At 36.9% G+C, this 15,208-nt stretch overlaps 1 protein-coding gene across 3 annotated transcripts in view; it reads right to left on the bottom strand.

Annotated features, from left to right (window-relative positions):
* Positions 1–1,876: 1,876 nt before the first annotated feature.
* HACL1 (2-hydroxyacyl-CoA lyase 1) overlaps positions 1,877–15,208 on the bottom strand; it is a 21,523-nt gene continuing 8,191 nt past the window's right edge. For all 3 annotated transcript variants that reach the window (XM_039549061.1, XM_019285477.3, XM_010398987.4), the window contains exons 5-17: positions 15,056–15,128; positions 14,470–14,547; positions 13,343–13,437; positions 12,823–12,935; positions 11,041–11,176; positions 9,799–9,904; positions 8,304–8,387; positions 7,908–8,009; positions 6,822–6,976; positions 5,508–5,666; positions 5,105–5,212; positions 4,313–4,499; positions 1,877–3,910 (exon numbers count right to left, since the gene is read on the bottom strand). In XM_039549061.1, the coding sequence (XP_039404995.1) occupies positions 3,878–3,910; positions 4,313–4,499; positions 5,105–5,212; positions 5,508–5,666; positions 6,822–6,976; positions 7,908–8,009; positions 8,304–8,387; positions 9,799–9,904; positions 11,041–11,176; positions 12,823–12,935; positions 13,343–13,437; positions 14,470–14,547; positions 15,056–15,128 (1,429 nt within the window). In that variant the 3' untranslated portion in view covers positions 1,877–3,877. The remainder of the gene's footprint in view (positions 3,911–4,312; positions 4,500–5,104; positions 5,213–5,507; positions 5,667–6,821; positions 6,977–7,907; positions 8,010–8,303; positions 8,388–9,798; positions 9,905–11,040; positions 11,177–12,822; positions 12,936–13,342; positions 13,438–14,469; positions 14,548–15,055; positions 15,129–15,208) is intronic.

Raw genomic sequence — 15,208 nt, 5'->3', positions numbered from 1 at the left:
AGAACAGACACTGAAATAACTCTCATTCAGATTAGTGTGTGCCATAATTAGCTAGAAGGGTCTGCTTTACTGAGGGCCTCTTTAAAGCTTGTCCATCTGGTTTCAATCACCTAATCAAAAGTAACAGCAAATGTCTCCTTCAGAATAGCTGTTTCTTACTAATTTCAATATTGGGTAAATAAGTAAATAAATTGACAGAAGTCACATTGTCAGTTTGCCGTACAGAAGATCAGCTCTGACACCTGGTCTGACCTCAGAACATCACAAAGCTCTCCTTTCTCTTAGCACAGCCATGAAGCTCTTTAAACAGCCTAAAAAGAGCTGCAATGGGGATTTTGATTACAATATATAAAATAAGAGGTAGTCAGTGCAGAAGACACATTTATTAATAAGACTTTTACCATAGCTTACAGCCAGTGTGTGCCTGTTGCTTGTGGGTCCGGAGTGGCAGACCTGAAGATGCATTGCTGCTTTTATGTGTACTTGGGCTTTTGAAGGAGTGCTTAAAATCAAATCTGGCCAGACCAAACCTACCATCTGGGTGCGTGCTCTGTGGCCATAACAACTGAAGGCAAGCAGACCTGCCATACACCCAAATGCGCACAGGGCAGAGCCTGTTCACTGCAGACTAAAGGAGGAACACAATTACTGAGAACTTTGTAATTACTGCAAACTAAACCTGTTAGCAAGCTGAGCACACAAGGGGCTCCAGGAACACATACTCAACACCTTACGCTATTTTGTGAGGTGCTGAGACAGTAACAAACCTTACCTCTTACCTCAGTTGGCTGGAGCATGGTGCTAATAATGCCAAGGTTGGGGGTTTGACCCCTGTGGGCCACCCACTTAAACAGCTGGACTCAATGATCCTTCTGGGTTCGTACCAATCCAGAATATTCTGTGATTCTTGCTCCTCACACCAGGCCATTTTTTGGTGACTCCTTGTGGTTTCACCTCCGCTCCCATAATGAAATTACCTGTTGTGTTTTGGACATCTCTGTAATACTGTTCCTGTACCACTCGCTGGTCCCATGTTGCAATCCCTTTCACGTCTCTTTGAAGAAGACAAGTGCTGCTGGGCTGAACTTCGGGCTTCCTAACCCCATGAACTGAGCAGGCCCATGTTAGGAAAGTTTTCACAGGGACTGAACTAATGATTGATGGAGGGCACCCATAACATGTACAGCAAAATTTCAAGTACTCTTGATTTACCTGAAAACCATGATAAGAAAGAGACTCAGAACTGCATCTTACTTAAACATGAACAACTCCTGGCATGTCCCATTACACTACCTCTTTCACAGCATCTTCCCTCAGCTGAGGCCCAGACATTTTCTTCCTCTTTAATCTGTTCAATATCTTTAATTCCAAGTTCTGGCCTTGAAGGAAAATTTCCAGTTGGGTAAAGCCACATGAGTCACAACATTCTCTAGGCTTACAGCATCTGTAATTTTTTAATCCTTTTAATAAAATTTGGACATTTCAGGACAGCTTGTTTCTGTCTCATCTTTGAAACTGTCCTCATTCATGCAATTTCACCTGCCTAACACTCCTCTTAGATCAACTCCATGGTGTAAAATAATATCAAGCAGGTAAGCTGCGTAAACAAAGCAGCAGAGATTTCACTCTCCTTGGTTTTACATGGAAATTGTGCCCTCTCTCATCTCAAAACCCCTAATCTTTACAACCTAAGAAATTCTATTATATCATGGTATTATCTCTGTTTTATAGCAGTAAGAAATGCAGTGTTAATTCTTTCTTAAGCTTTTTAAAATCTTAATGAAATCCAAATTGATAACATCAATTACGTTCTTGCCTTCCCCCAGTTTCAAATGCTTTCCATATCTTGAGTTATTAAAATAAATTGTGCGTGGTATTGTAGTTATTCAACAACATTTTAATAAATCAAATATAAACTGATTTCCAACAGCTGACACAAAATGCTGACATAATTCAAATACTCTCATTAAAGGACAAACAGTATGAAAATCACTTTTTATTACTTTTCAAGTATAAAACAATAATTTCTACATTTGCTTATCCAATGCAAATTATCTCCCCTGTGGTCAGTTCCAGCATTAACTCTTTGAGATATTTTTCACCAACATAATGGATTGTGTTTAATCACTGAAACCTATCAAAATTAATTTGTGAGACAAGAAGAATGAAATAAAATTAATGTCAAGATTCAAAATTGTTCCACATTTGTTGAAGAGCGCCCCAGAGAACACAGCAACTCAGCAGCCCTACATTTTTTTGTGAGCTGTATCTATTCTAGGATTTTACCCTTTTGCACTTCAGATATTTCAGATATTATTTCTTTCAGATATTATCTTCCTGTTCTAGTGTGCAGAGACATTCCTGCTTTCCTCTGCCTCACAGACCCATGGCCTTGGGCCAGACCCAAACTAAAGTACCAGACCCAATAAGCCAAGCCTTCTGCAATAAACCTGACTGTAGGCAATGATCCCCTGCCAGCCCAGTCCTTCCTCTCCTTATGTCATCCAAGTGCCTTCCACTAGATAACTAACACTTACTGACAATGGAAAAATAGAAAATAAAGCAAGCAAAACCCAATTTTTGGCACGTTTTTCTCTTTTGTGCAAGTAAAAACAAAGAACCTGTGCATTTAAGAACAGATGTAAATATAAAGTAATCTGTTTAGAGCACCCTGCATAGTAGCTGCTGTAGGCCATGACAGAAGCATAGACAAAGAGCTACTTCATTTTAAAGTCTGAACTTGAAGTCAGGTTGTCAGATGCAACAACAAATGACAACACAGCAGACAGAATACCAGGTAGGCCAAATATCTGCTTTAAATGTTACCTCTGCATCACAGAGCAGGTGGGACACTAGGTTTCCATACAGTTACATTAAGAACCTTTGTTGCACAATTAGCCAGCCATAGCACAAACACTGGTGGTTGCCTTGTGACTCCAGCCAAAATGAACATTATGCTCCAGTCTCTTTTTTCATCATTGTTGCTGCACTGGTGAGGGATTTTTTGTTTATTTGTTTTGGTTTTTTGTTGGTTTTTTTTGTTTGTTTTTTGTTGTCTTTTTGGTGCTGTTGATGTTTTGGCAGTGGTGGTAAGGTTTTATTTAAAATGCTTCTGATTATAAAGATTTACAATCTATCAATACTGGAAATCTCACTAATAAATATGGCCCTGTTTTCAGTCTACAGACATGGTGGTGTCTTTGTGAAGAGCAAAGCTTCAAACAAAAATCCAGGATTTTTTTTCCTACAAGCACCATAAGCTCTAGTCAGCAAAAGAACATTCAGTAGACAGAAGCTTAGCCCTTGAGTAAATCTGCATTTTTAATATGCTACTTCTACATTCAGTAGAAGCTGAAAAATCAATCTGTAAAATTAGGAAGCTACTACCAATGCAACGGGCTTCAATGCATAATGAGGTCAATCGGGACTTTTTCACAAGATGCTTTGTTTTGGTCCTTAGAGGACAAAGTTTTTAACAAGTAGAATGGTGGTGTGGCTGGTTAAAAATGAAGCTACTATAATTGCAGACTGTCAAACACTTCTGTTTCAGACAGCATAAAACCCTCACCTCATTCTGTTCATCCAGAATATTCAAGACCTCAATTCACAAATAATGGGTATTACTCTGAGTAAAAGAAAAAGTGTATCATTTTATCATCAGTGTTTGTGTACAATCTGCTAGAAGGCCTGGTATACATTCATATGTGTCTTTCTCATTTTACAATTACCTAATTGTAATTTCAGCATTTAAAGATTCCTCTAACAGCAATTCTAAAATCCCACTTTGTTCCAATGCCTATGCAAAATATAGTTGTATCAGTTCCACTTCCAGAAAACAATTCCATTTTGTTTAACACACTGCCGTCATCTTCCTCTTCTACAGGTTAGAACGAGTCAGCCAGGGAAATTCCTGGAAGCAAAGAAACCAAACCAACACAGAATAAAAACCATGTCAGAATGGGGAAACAGTAAGAGGAATAGTTAGCTACCAGATGGAATTCACAGGATATAAAGACTGCTCAAAAATATTTCATTTCATTTGGTCTAGAATGAAAAGGAATAACCTTAAATTCTGGAAGGACTTATTAAGGACATTGTGCATTAATAATAGCCAGTGGGGGAAAATCCCAAACAAGCAGATAGCAAGGAAAGCAGATGGCATGGTGTAGAAGGACCTATTTTCTCCATCTTCCAAATCTAAACACAATCTTTCTGCCTTGCAACCATCTCTGCCTCCTCTGTGGTTTAAGTGATAGCTCCTGAGCTCACCACCATGAAGCTTGCAGAAAAAGAAAGGAAAACACATACAAACCTGTTTCTTTCTCTCTGACTGTGGATCAATCATTACATTTATAAGAGAAGGTGTTTGCTTGTCAGACACACTTGCTTTCAGAGCATTCTGCAATTCTTCTGGTGTTTTAACAAAGTATCCTTTACCTCCAAAGGCAGACATAATTTTCTCATAGTGTGCATTTGGCAAGAGAGAAACAGGAGGTACACTGTAACAGAATGGAAAACATGATTAATGGCATGGGAGAATTGCCAGGCTCACCAATTTAATTATTTCAGCACCAATTTTAAAGTGCAAGATGATTATTGTGCTGGCCTGACAAATTCTGGGCTGGAAGAATTATGGTTCCTATATCACTTAAGCTATGTTTATAGGGTACCATACTCATTTTTATCTTGTGGAGACATTCCTGAGCTAAGCTTTAGCACCGTTCCCTTTGTACAGAGATCTCAGCTCACAAGCAGAAGTCCTGTGTAAACTCAGAACTCAAGTCTCAGGTAATTTTGAAGATTACCAGGATCTTGAAGGTTAGCCCACTATCAGCTCTGTATTGTGTGGGCTGAACTGCTGCAGGAACCTGAGAAAACTAATAGAGAATCATCTCTCTGCTGCACTGTTGTGCAAACCATAGGCTGGGATTAGGTTGGCTGTTTGCTTTTGGTAACTGGTTCTTACTTACGTGAACTTAGCCCAGGACTAAATTGACTTTATAAAAGTAATTTCAATCTGGATCACAAAGCATTAAAAATTAAGAGAATGACCATTTTGATCACTTCTTTCACAATTAACAGGACATACTTTGAAGATGCTTACCATGTAGCAGGGTCACCAAACTTTAACATCTCCTCCCAGGAATTTGCATCCAAACCAGTGTAAATCCCATTGTTGTTTACTACAATAATCAGGATTGGCAAGTTGTATCTATAAAAAGACACATTTGGAAGAATTCTTAAATACCTACCCCTTTCTCTAAGATGTTAAGAGTGTAGTTTTCCTTAAAAATTGAAAAAAAAGAAAATAAATCATTTCCACCTGAAATATGATTTAATCATCACTGGTAAGGCACTACATCACAACAACATAAAAAATGAGTAGGTATGTTTTTTGGCTCGTTTTCACATGCTTTATGGATACACCACTGACCAGCAGCATCCTTGGCCTTCTAGTAAAAGTGACCCTGAAGAGCACCTTCTTGAGCCAAAAAAAACCCAGTTACCTGCAGATAGTCTCCAGCTCCATCCCAGAAAATCCAAAAGCACTATCTCCTTCTATGCAGACGACTCGCCTTCCAGGTGTTCGGTCTCTGGCTACCATTGCAGCTGCTATGGCAAAACCCAGCCCCACTCCCATGGTTCCAAAAGTACCTGCATCAAGCCTACAGGGAGAATACAGAATTACTATTCCTTTATTGTTATTTAATCTCTTCAGTTAATCCATGGTGCCTTACTTTTACTTTTAATGCTTTGCCATATACTATTCAAATACTGTTTTATAAACAATTAATATCAAGAGATACTAGAGATTATTATATTCAGCCAAACATTCCAGAAACCTGCAAATGTTTTACGTGATATAAACATACTGGAACTCTAATTAAAATTAGGAACTCTTGTACACTAGTGCTAGAATAAAGAACTATTCTCATATGCTTTTAGCTTGCATAGTAACAGTATTTCAAAAACATTCAATTACTGTAGAGAGACAGACAACATGAAATATTTCTATATTTAATTCCTTGAAAATATAACTATTAGTCTGAAAGCCATTGATTAAATACTGCTGTTCAAATTTTAGTCTTCTGTTCAACCATTTGAAATCAAATTGAAAGCTATAATTTAGTTAGACCATTTCAATCAGAAGCACATAATGGACACAAAAGTACATAAAGCACTAGATTATTCTAGGGTTAAGTTCTTGAATTTGCTTTCAGATACGTGCAACGCAGTCTGAAGAGACAACCAGTAACATTACTGTGTCCTTATTTTAAATAAGGGAGAAAAATGCAGTCTTCCCCCAACTCTACTCGAAATACATGCGTTTTCTTGGTTGTTGGCTGTTTTGTTCACAAAGTAGTATTTTGAATACCCACATCTTAGGCATGCAGGTTTACATGAAAGCATGCCCAATATATAATCCAATTTTCAAGTCTGCCCCATTTTGAAGTGCTTCAAAGAAGAACTCTTCACATTAATTCTTTTCAACATGAGAATCTCAATGATTGTTTCTATTTTTCATCAATATTTACCACAGACTCTGAACACAGAAACAAACATCTAGGTCAAGGAATGAACATGATGCTCATCATTCACTTTCCACAAGAGAGAGCAACTATCACCATTCTGCTGCAGAGCACGCAGAGAATTGTTAAAATCTATGACAGGACATCAGTATGTGAGTGGAAAACTTTCCTTAACCCCTCTCTCAACATATTAAACTTCTGTTTTCCAGACCATTATACTTCTTAGCTAAATGAAAACATTTATGCATAAATGTAGCCTGTTGAGTCAGCACAGTATAAAAGATACCACACCTTTGACGGGGATAGAAATTTGGAAGCATAGTTCGTCCAATGTCCATGGTGTTTGCTCCCTCACTTACTAAAATGCAGTCCTTGGGTATCAGTTCTCTGATGTGATGAAAGACTGTATAATAATTCATAGGCAGAGATTTCTGTAATGCTAATTCCTTAAAAATAAAAGATATTAGTAATTCCCATGAATAGAATTTATAATAAGGTGCTAAACAGAGACACCTAAATAATAATGACGGAAATCAAATACACTCTGCTAGGTAAGGCTGGAGTATTTGGTTTTTCCACACACTGTACCAAGGTCACTCCTTCTGTATCTATCCTGGTGACACAACATATTTATCAAAGGCTATCAAAAAGTTCAGCAACTCTTCAATGGCCTATTGCTAGCAGAAGCTATTAAAACTCAGTTTAACCCAAGAGGCACATGAAATTTTTCTGCACCCAGGTTTGACTATTGACAACCCTAAGTGAGCAGGGAGATAATTCAAAAGAGCGACCTGCTAGAATGAATTTATTTTGGATCTCAGTCTTGAAAACATGCATCTGAAGTTGCAGGATATGAGTTACATAAAGTTAGGTATATACCAACCATCTGTGGTCTCTTGGTCTTAACAGCTACTTGCTTTTAACATAGATTAAACCTAGACCAGCATTCCTAAACTGAACAGTTACAAACAGTGATTACAATTAGAAGAAAATTAAGAATGCATGTTCACCTAAGCCAGCTTCCACTTGGAGTACTTGGAGTATCTGTCCATTGCTTAGAAGTCACTGCCCATAATACAGCAGCTCTGGATGTGGTCTTCTACTAATGGCTTTAAGAATCCAATCCCAAAGTTTAATGACTTCCACACAGTTTGAATTTACACAAAAGCGTAGAATACTTTAACTATAATGCTTATAGTTCCTAAGCCTAAGAAGAATAAGCCTGTACTAGAATTTCCAAGTCTGGGTGATATAACTGAGAAATAATTGAGGAGGTTGGATATAGACCAGTTACAAAACTGACAAAAATGACTATGACAGGCACAATCAGTGCCTGTTACAGTAAGAAACCCTTTAATTTCTTTAATGTCACACTACCTTCGATCTTTCCTCATTGTTCTTTATTTTCCCTCTTAGCTTCTTCCACCACTCTGAATTCAAAGAATATTTCCATGATCTTTTGCTGAATTCTTCTAAGAGCTGGAACAATATTGAAATGGTATAGAGGGGTCTTTCAACATGTTTAAAAGACAACAAAAGCATCAAGAATAACATTATCAAGAATGATCCCAGCACAATCACAGTAACACTAATCAGAATCTTGAACATACCATTTGAGAATAGACTGGATATACTGGATATAGCATGAATATACTGCCTGAAAAATGGTTTTTCTTGAACAGCTGGGCTTTTTTTATTTTTAATGGGCAATTTACTTTATATGAATCAGAGGAAATTGAAGTCAAAACCAGAGGACACGGGACATTACGTTACCTGTTGAGTCACGGCGTTTATGTCACCTAATAAAGTTGCAGCTGGCATTACATTATTCCCCAGTTCTTCTGCACAAATATCAATCTGTATTTCAAAAAGAAAGACCACAATTAACTCAAGGATATTAAAGAGAACTTTTTTTTTCAGTTCAAGAGAGGAACATGGCTTAACATACATACATGTCTAACATTGTCTTCATACCTTGTTTTGGCTGTACAGATAGCTTCCTTTGCCTTTCCTTCACATGACATCAGGAAATCCTTTATATAAAGTAAAACCCTGTGTTATATACCTATTTTATTAAAAATTCATATATATCCTTAAAATTGACTGCTTGCTTCTTTCAAGCTCTCACAGACACTATGGAACTTTATTACAACATTAAGGAGAAGGTGGTGAATAAAATGATAATTATATGAGAGCTAAAAATCTAGGCTTAGGTATACCCTTAAAGTCTATACAAAGCAGCAATTTTCTCACTGAGAAAACTGTGTGTATGCTACTTGACAGTAAGAATTTAGCTAGCATGAAGAAACCGAAAAGTAAGTTGCAACTACTGAAGCAAATTTCTTTATCAGTGATGCATGAGCCCTCTAAGGTCCATAAACTGTTACTTTTGACCAGGTCACACAGACTATGAACTGACTTAGTATTTTAATATTAATCTCTGATAGTGAAAAAAAATTACTTTAAGTAAGAGGAAAAGAAATTTATTTAAATTTTTTAGAAAGAGGAAACATAAAATATGTATTATTTTAAAAAATAATATTTGCAAAAATAGCATGTGTATTTGTAAAAATTTAGTTTAAAAATTAATGCTACTGCAAAGTTTGGAACTTTTGATCATGTTCCAGGTCAGTGTAAGCAGGACAGCCAGCATGTTGGATCAACTACTACTATTTGACCATGGACTCTTGGGAGGAGATTTTAAGGACACAATTTAAAGACTTCTCTTTCTAAGAGCTGGCAGATTGTCAAATACATTAATTAGTTAAATAGCCTTTCTTCCTCTTATTTCATTAACTTTCCGTGTGGCTGAGCTCTTACATTATGACTGACTCAGGATCTGAAAGCAATTATTTTTCAGAAAAATTCAGCCAAGAGAGCAGTATGAAAGATTCCACAATTTCAAAGACAGTTTTCTTTCAATCATAGAAATTCCAATGCTCCAAAGATCACAACAGTATCATAAGTCTAACCCTGTATTAGTCAACTGCATAGAAGTGTCTGCCCTCCTCATTAAAGCAGCACCAAGCTCTTGATACTAGGAACAATACTGTAAGCATTCTTATAAAAAAATAAGGAAGTAAAAACAATAATTAAAGAAATCATAAGTATTTTTTGATAATTACCATAACTATATGCACCATACTGCACTGCCCATATGGCAGTATTTGCCACATGAAATACATTACCAAAATAATTTACAATAATTTCTCTAGGCAATGCTAGAACACAGAAGACTTCATTAAGTGATAATAATTTTCCTGCTTACCTGAATAACCTTTACGTCCTGTCGATACCTTGGTGGAAGACCAAAATGCAAAATCCAATTCAACCTTGCACCAAGCAAGATGATTACATCAGCATGCTGTAATGCCCTAATAAAGGGAAATGACAGAACCAGATAAGAAGGAATCACTATTACATTTAATAGTCTTTGTAAAATTAGAAGCAATCCTAACCACCGCAGCAAACCCCAGAATATACATTCCTTCCTCTAAAATGCCTGCTTAGCCCCCAAAACCCTGTATCCTTTTATACAGCCAATCACCAAGCCATTCTTGAGTTAAGGAACTTAAGAAGAAAAGTAATTACTCTTTTCCTATTACATTGTATTTAGGAAAGGAATCATTACATTAGGAGACCAACAAAATGCTAGAATGATGCTGAGGTTAAAGCAAAAGACTTATTATTGTGACACTGGCAACAGTGGGTGTCAAAATTAAGATGGTTGTGGGCCTCTCAGTTTAGTCTCCCATTAATTTACCTTTCAGATGGGCAAACAATATTTGGTACATTCTTTTATTCCCCATTCTTCCTAGCAGCATGCTTAACAGTGATAAAGCTAAGACACTCAGCAATGGACAGCATTTTAATCTCAGGGTATATAAACGCTTCATCTGCAAGCTGACTCTGTGCATATTCATACATAGTAGAGTTCTTAGAGTCCATTCAAATTAATTTTGCCAAAAGGCAAAAAAACCCTTTTAAAAATTACTTTAAACATAGTCTTTCAGTGTAGTTCAAAATACCTTACTTTTCTTTAGGAATAAAGTGCAGTTTAATGACAGGGTATTGCAAACACCACACAGAGACAACAGCTGGCAAAACCTCGACTGCAACATGGGCAGTTCAAGCTTCTGCTTATGGTGTTAAAGTAAAAAGTAGTTTGTCTAGTGCACAAAGTTAAATGTTTAACATAAACTGTTTGCCAGCTCTATTTTATGTTATGAAATACACACTAGCAACATTGATGCATCTACTTGCCATAGGTTTCACAGTTACACAATATTATATATCTCAAACAAAGTATCTTCCTGGTCAGCATTCTAAGTGATCCACTTAAATCTGCTGTCCCTTTCCCAGTGAGATCTTCAGTGCTCCACAGTGAGGTGTAAAACATGGTTGAAAAAATGCCTGTGGTACGAATTTTCTCTTCCCTGGCATCTGCAGCCCACCAAAATTCCTAATTGTTTCTCAGTTGTTAGGATTAGAAGCCTTGCTTTATATTTACATTGATCTTGCTGCAGCTACACAGTTTGGATGGTTATCAGGAACTACTCCTTTTGCCATAGGTGTAGGCAAAAAAGGCAGTCCACAAAGCTCCACCAACTTTCTGATGTTGTTTTCAGCATGTGAATAAGCAGCACCTGAATGAAATGAAAGAGACTGCTTAATACTACAGAAACCAACTGTATTTGCTTGAACTTCAATTAAGCTGATTACATTAGTGGCAGAAAGAGTACTGTTTCCCATAATGAAAGCTGCCTGTTATTTTTCATTCTGAGGAACTCAAAACTTAACATGCCAAGCCATAGATATCTGGGGTTAAAATTTCACATGTTTTTGACAAAAAGTTTTGTTCGGTTGGTTTTTTTGTAAGACTTCAACTGAACTATTTTATCTATCTTTATGAAGCAGGGCAGGGAAAAATAGGAGATCTTGTTTATTTAAAATGACCATTTTTTAGTGGGTGAAGTTTGGTATTATTGGACAAAGACTTCTGCAGCAGCAACACAAGATGATCTTTATGTTGTGTTATGCCATTTCTTGCTTACCCCCTGCATGCTGCTGTACCACATGCTCCATAACAACCTGCCTGAAGAGTCTTCCATAAGGCTTTAGTGAAAAGAGAGAAGCACAAAGAAGTCCTTGCAAAGGTATGTGTTTATGCACACGTTTCCTGTGATGCTGCAGCAGTGTATGGCTGCTGAATTAAGCTTGCCCAGACAACCTGGAAAAACTGACTAGTCCTTGTGTAATGGCTTGAGTCTGTGAGTCTTAAATCCTGAAGAATATACTTTTGTAAATCTTCCAAAAATTCTGCATACAACAATATATAGCACAAAGTCCAGATACATTTGTTGAGTGGATTCTCAGTTGCTGACATCAACAAAACACAGATCTATTTTTTTGAGTTTTCCACCTTTCACTTTCAAAGAACACCCTTTTGTTCATGTGTATTCAGCCAGGGAGAAAAAAAACCCCATAACCTCTCCAGATTTACCTTCTGTTTTCAATTTCATTACCTAATCAATCATAAGATCCATCTCATTTCAATCATTGCACTCCCCAATTAAACATAGATAGAGATCATTCCCCACATCTGCAGGAAAACAGGCTGGGTTAAATGAGCTGGTTATTTTAATTCTGTTCCTAGCTGACCTGTATCTTCAACAAAAACACCACTGCACTGGCTAACATTCCACAAGGAGGCAAAAAAGAAGTGAACCAGCACAGAGAATAATTACCCTCCATTTCCAGGAATTGATTACACTGGCAGGGTACAATGAAGAGTCTGTAAAACATCAACAACAGCAATACCTGCTGTGTTGCTTTATATCCCAACACAGGTAGGCTGGCACTTTCAGTAAGAATCCATAGAAAAATGACCTCTGGCTATTCTGATTCTTGCTATATATGGCAGAACACCAGACAGGGAATATAATTTCTTTAACAGAATTTAAGTTGTCAGGAATTTTGGAAGTGATCCCTTGGTACTGGCTCTAGGATTAAAGACAACAGTTATCTGATTTTTTTCTACACAAACTTGTATTTTATCAATCGATTTTTCTTTAAACTAGATGAAAAGTAAACCATTACAGAACAGAAAACAAAAATAGTCTAAAACCAGAGCAGATTTTAACGTTAAATTCCAAAGAATTTTGTGTTTTAACTACCGGTTGGTTGGTTTCTTTGTTTGACTAAAAAGAAGACAGGTAACACTTCTGGGGAAAAGCAATCACTGTTCTTGTCCTGAACGTGCACAGTTCAAAGCTACATCAGATCATTCTACCTTTGCCAACGATGAGCAGAGGCTGCTTGGAAAGAGCAATGACAGAGGCTGCTTTTGATACAGCAGAGTGCTCAGCCATGCTGATGGGAGGTGGCAGGCAGCATTCCACGTACCTGAAGCCAAGCAAAACAAAAGATGCTCTTTAAAAATTCCAAAACAAGAAATGTTGAAAGGCAAAACCTATTGTTTAGCATAAAATTGCAGTTGCTACACACCATCTTACAGCATTTATTAGAACAGGATATATTTTTTTAAAACAGGCTTTGAAGTTTTCCCTCCTTGTTTCTTTAATCTTGTAGGTAGTGTTGTTTCAGGGATTTACAGAGTAACATTGTTATACTACCATATTAACTCTTTTTTTGCACATTTCATTACAAACTATAATCTGTATATCATGTTATGATGGAATGTTACATTTAAAAGCTGGATTTTCTTGTTTTAGGGAAATATGAAATTAACCTATAAATGAATTTTCTTTTGTTCAGTGACTTGAAAAATAATGAACATAATCCTTACGCACTTGACAGAGCTCTTATTCACCTGAAGATTCACAAAATCCCCAGGTATGTCAATATAGCAGGAACCTGGACGACCATACATACTGGTTCTTACAGCCTAGGAAACATACAGTCAAAGTTTTAATCACTGTTTGACAGGATTTTAAAAATATTTATATTCAAAAAAGCAAGAAAACTCTTCTGTAGGCAGACAAGGTACACAGTTTCATATTGCTGATTCATCACAGGGGAAGTTTCCATGAATTGATTTACATCAATAAATTCAAGTCTTGATACTATTTACATTTTCCATGGCTTGATTTATACCCATAAATTGAAGTTTTGATACCTATTTATACTTTCCCTTATACACCAGCCAGGGCCTTTCAGCAGATGTACAGTATTAAATTCTTTGTTTAATTTACAATGAGATAATTGCATTATCAGCTGTTATGTTTGGAGACACAAAATTAAACATTCATGCCGAATTCTACTTAAAGTAGCACAAACAGAGTAAAACCAAGATAACCAATGCCTCCATTTTCTATTACTTTTGATTCCAGTTCTTCTATTGCAGTTAGATGCTCTGCTGAATTTGCACTTCTGGAAACAGTATGACTGTACGCAGAATTTGGGCTGACATGGCTGAAGGGCTGCTACAGCAGTACCAAGAGACTTCCCTAATCCTCTCTAAAGCATTGAGATAAGGATGTGTTTTCTCTCACTCTCAAAAAAACCCAACAAAGCAACAACCAAACTCAAACCCCAAACACAACCATCTCCACTGCCCCCCCTCCAAACCTCCTTCACATGACAGTGGTAAAAAAGTTGAAGCATTACATTTCTAGTTACTGCATCTCTCCCTAAAAGCATTTATTTCACAAAAATTTTCCAACTCTGTCTGAAGCTAACAAAAACCACTGCAGGGATCAGTAAGCATCAGATTGGATTAGAATCTATTTCTAGCCTATTCCATAGCATTGTTCATAAGGCAGAACCTCCCCAATTGTTAATTTACTCAATCAACCACCACCTCACATCTGCCAGAGCAAATTACTTAGAGTAACAACTATACAAAAATAAGCCCTCAAAATTTAAAACAGGAGACAGTTACCTGATGTTCTGTTGTTAATTTTGTATTTTTTCCTACCTTTTCAATAACAGCAGGAATAACTTCCAGGCTGCTTGGGCGGACAGAGAGCTTGTTGTACAGCCTGCCAGCTTCAACCTGAATAAAAGCAAAAAACCATTATGCTGATTTATCGAAGTGATTTGCTCATTTCTATCTCATTTCAATATGAGTAAAATGAAAGAAATACCAGATGAAAAACAACAAGGTGAAAACTTCCCCACAGAAAAATGCAGCAGCAGCTGCTGAAAACTGTCAAAACCATACTCCTTCCTCCGAGTACTCAAGTTTTTGGGGTTTTTTTTCCTTCCCCACAAATTGGTTTCTTTTCTTGGACATTTTGCTTTTGTCCATCTCAGAACAAACAAAGGTAATTTATACTAGCTGAGAACCTAAAACAGAGTATGAGTTCTAACATAAGTAGGGACAAAGACATTCCAGGCAATCTGCTGTATTTACACAATGTCAACCAGTAGATGGAGCAAATCAACAGCATTATAAGATCTGCTAGGAAATGTTAGTGTTAGGGATTGTTTTTCCTACAATAATGAAGAAACAACAATCATTTAACTGAAACCTTCCTGTAGAAAGTTGTGTGTCTGTGTACCTGTGGGAATTCTTGGAAAGCCCCCATGGTTTCCTGATTTCTGTCAGAAGAACCTCCAATAACAATCAAAGGCCTAGAAAAGTATATTAAAAAAAACAAACAAAAAAACCCCATAAGCATACATATATATTTTTTTTTACAATTGCAATCACA

The sequence above is a fragment of the Corvus cornix genome, chromosome 2 (assembly GCF_000738735.6).
Source record: "Corvus cornix cornix isolate S_Up_H32 chromosome 2, ASM73873v5, whole genome shotgun sequence".
NCBI lineage: Eukaryota > Metazoa > Chordata > Aves > Passeriformes > Corvidae > Corvus > Corvus cornix.
The sequence above is the reverse complement of the archived record's forward strand: the minus strand, read 5'-3'. Positions and strand labels throughout refer to the sequence as shown.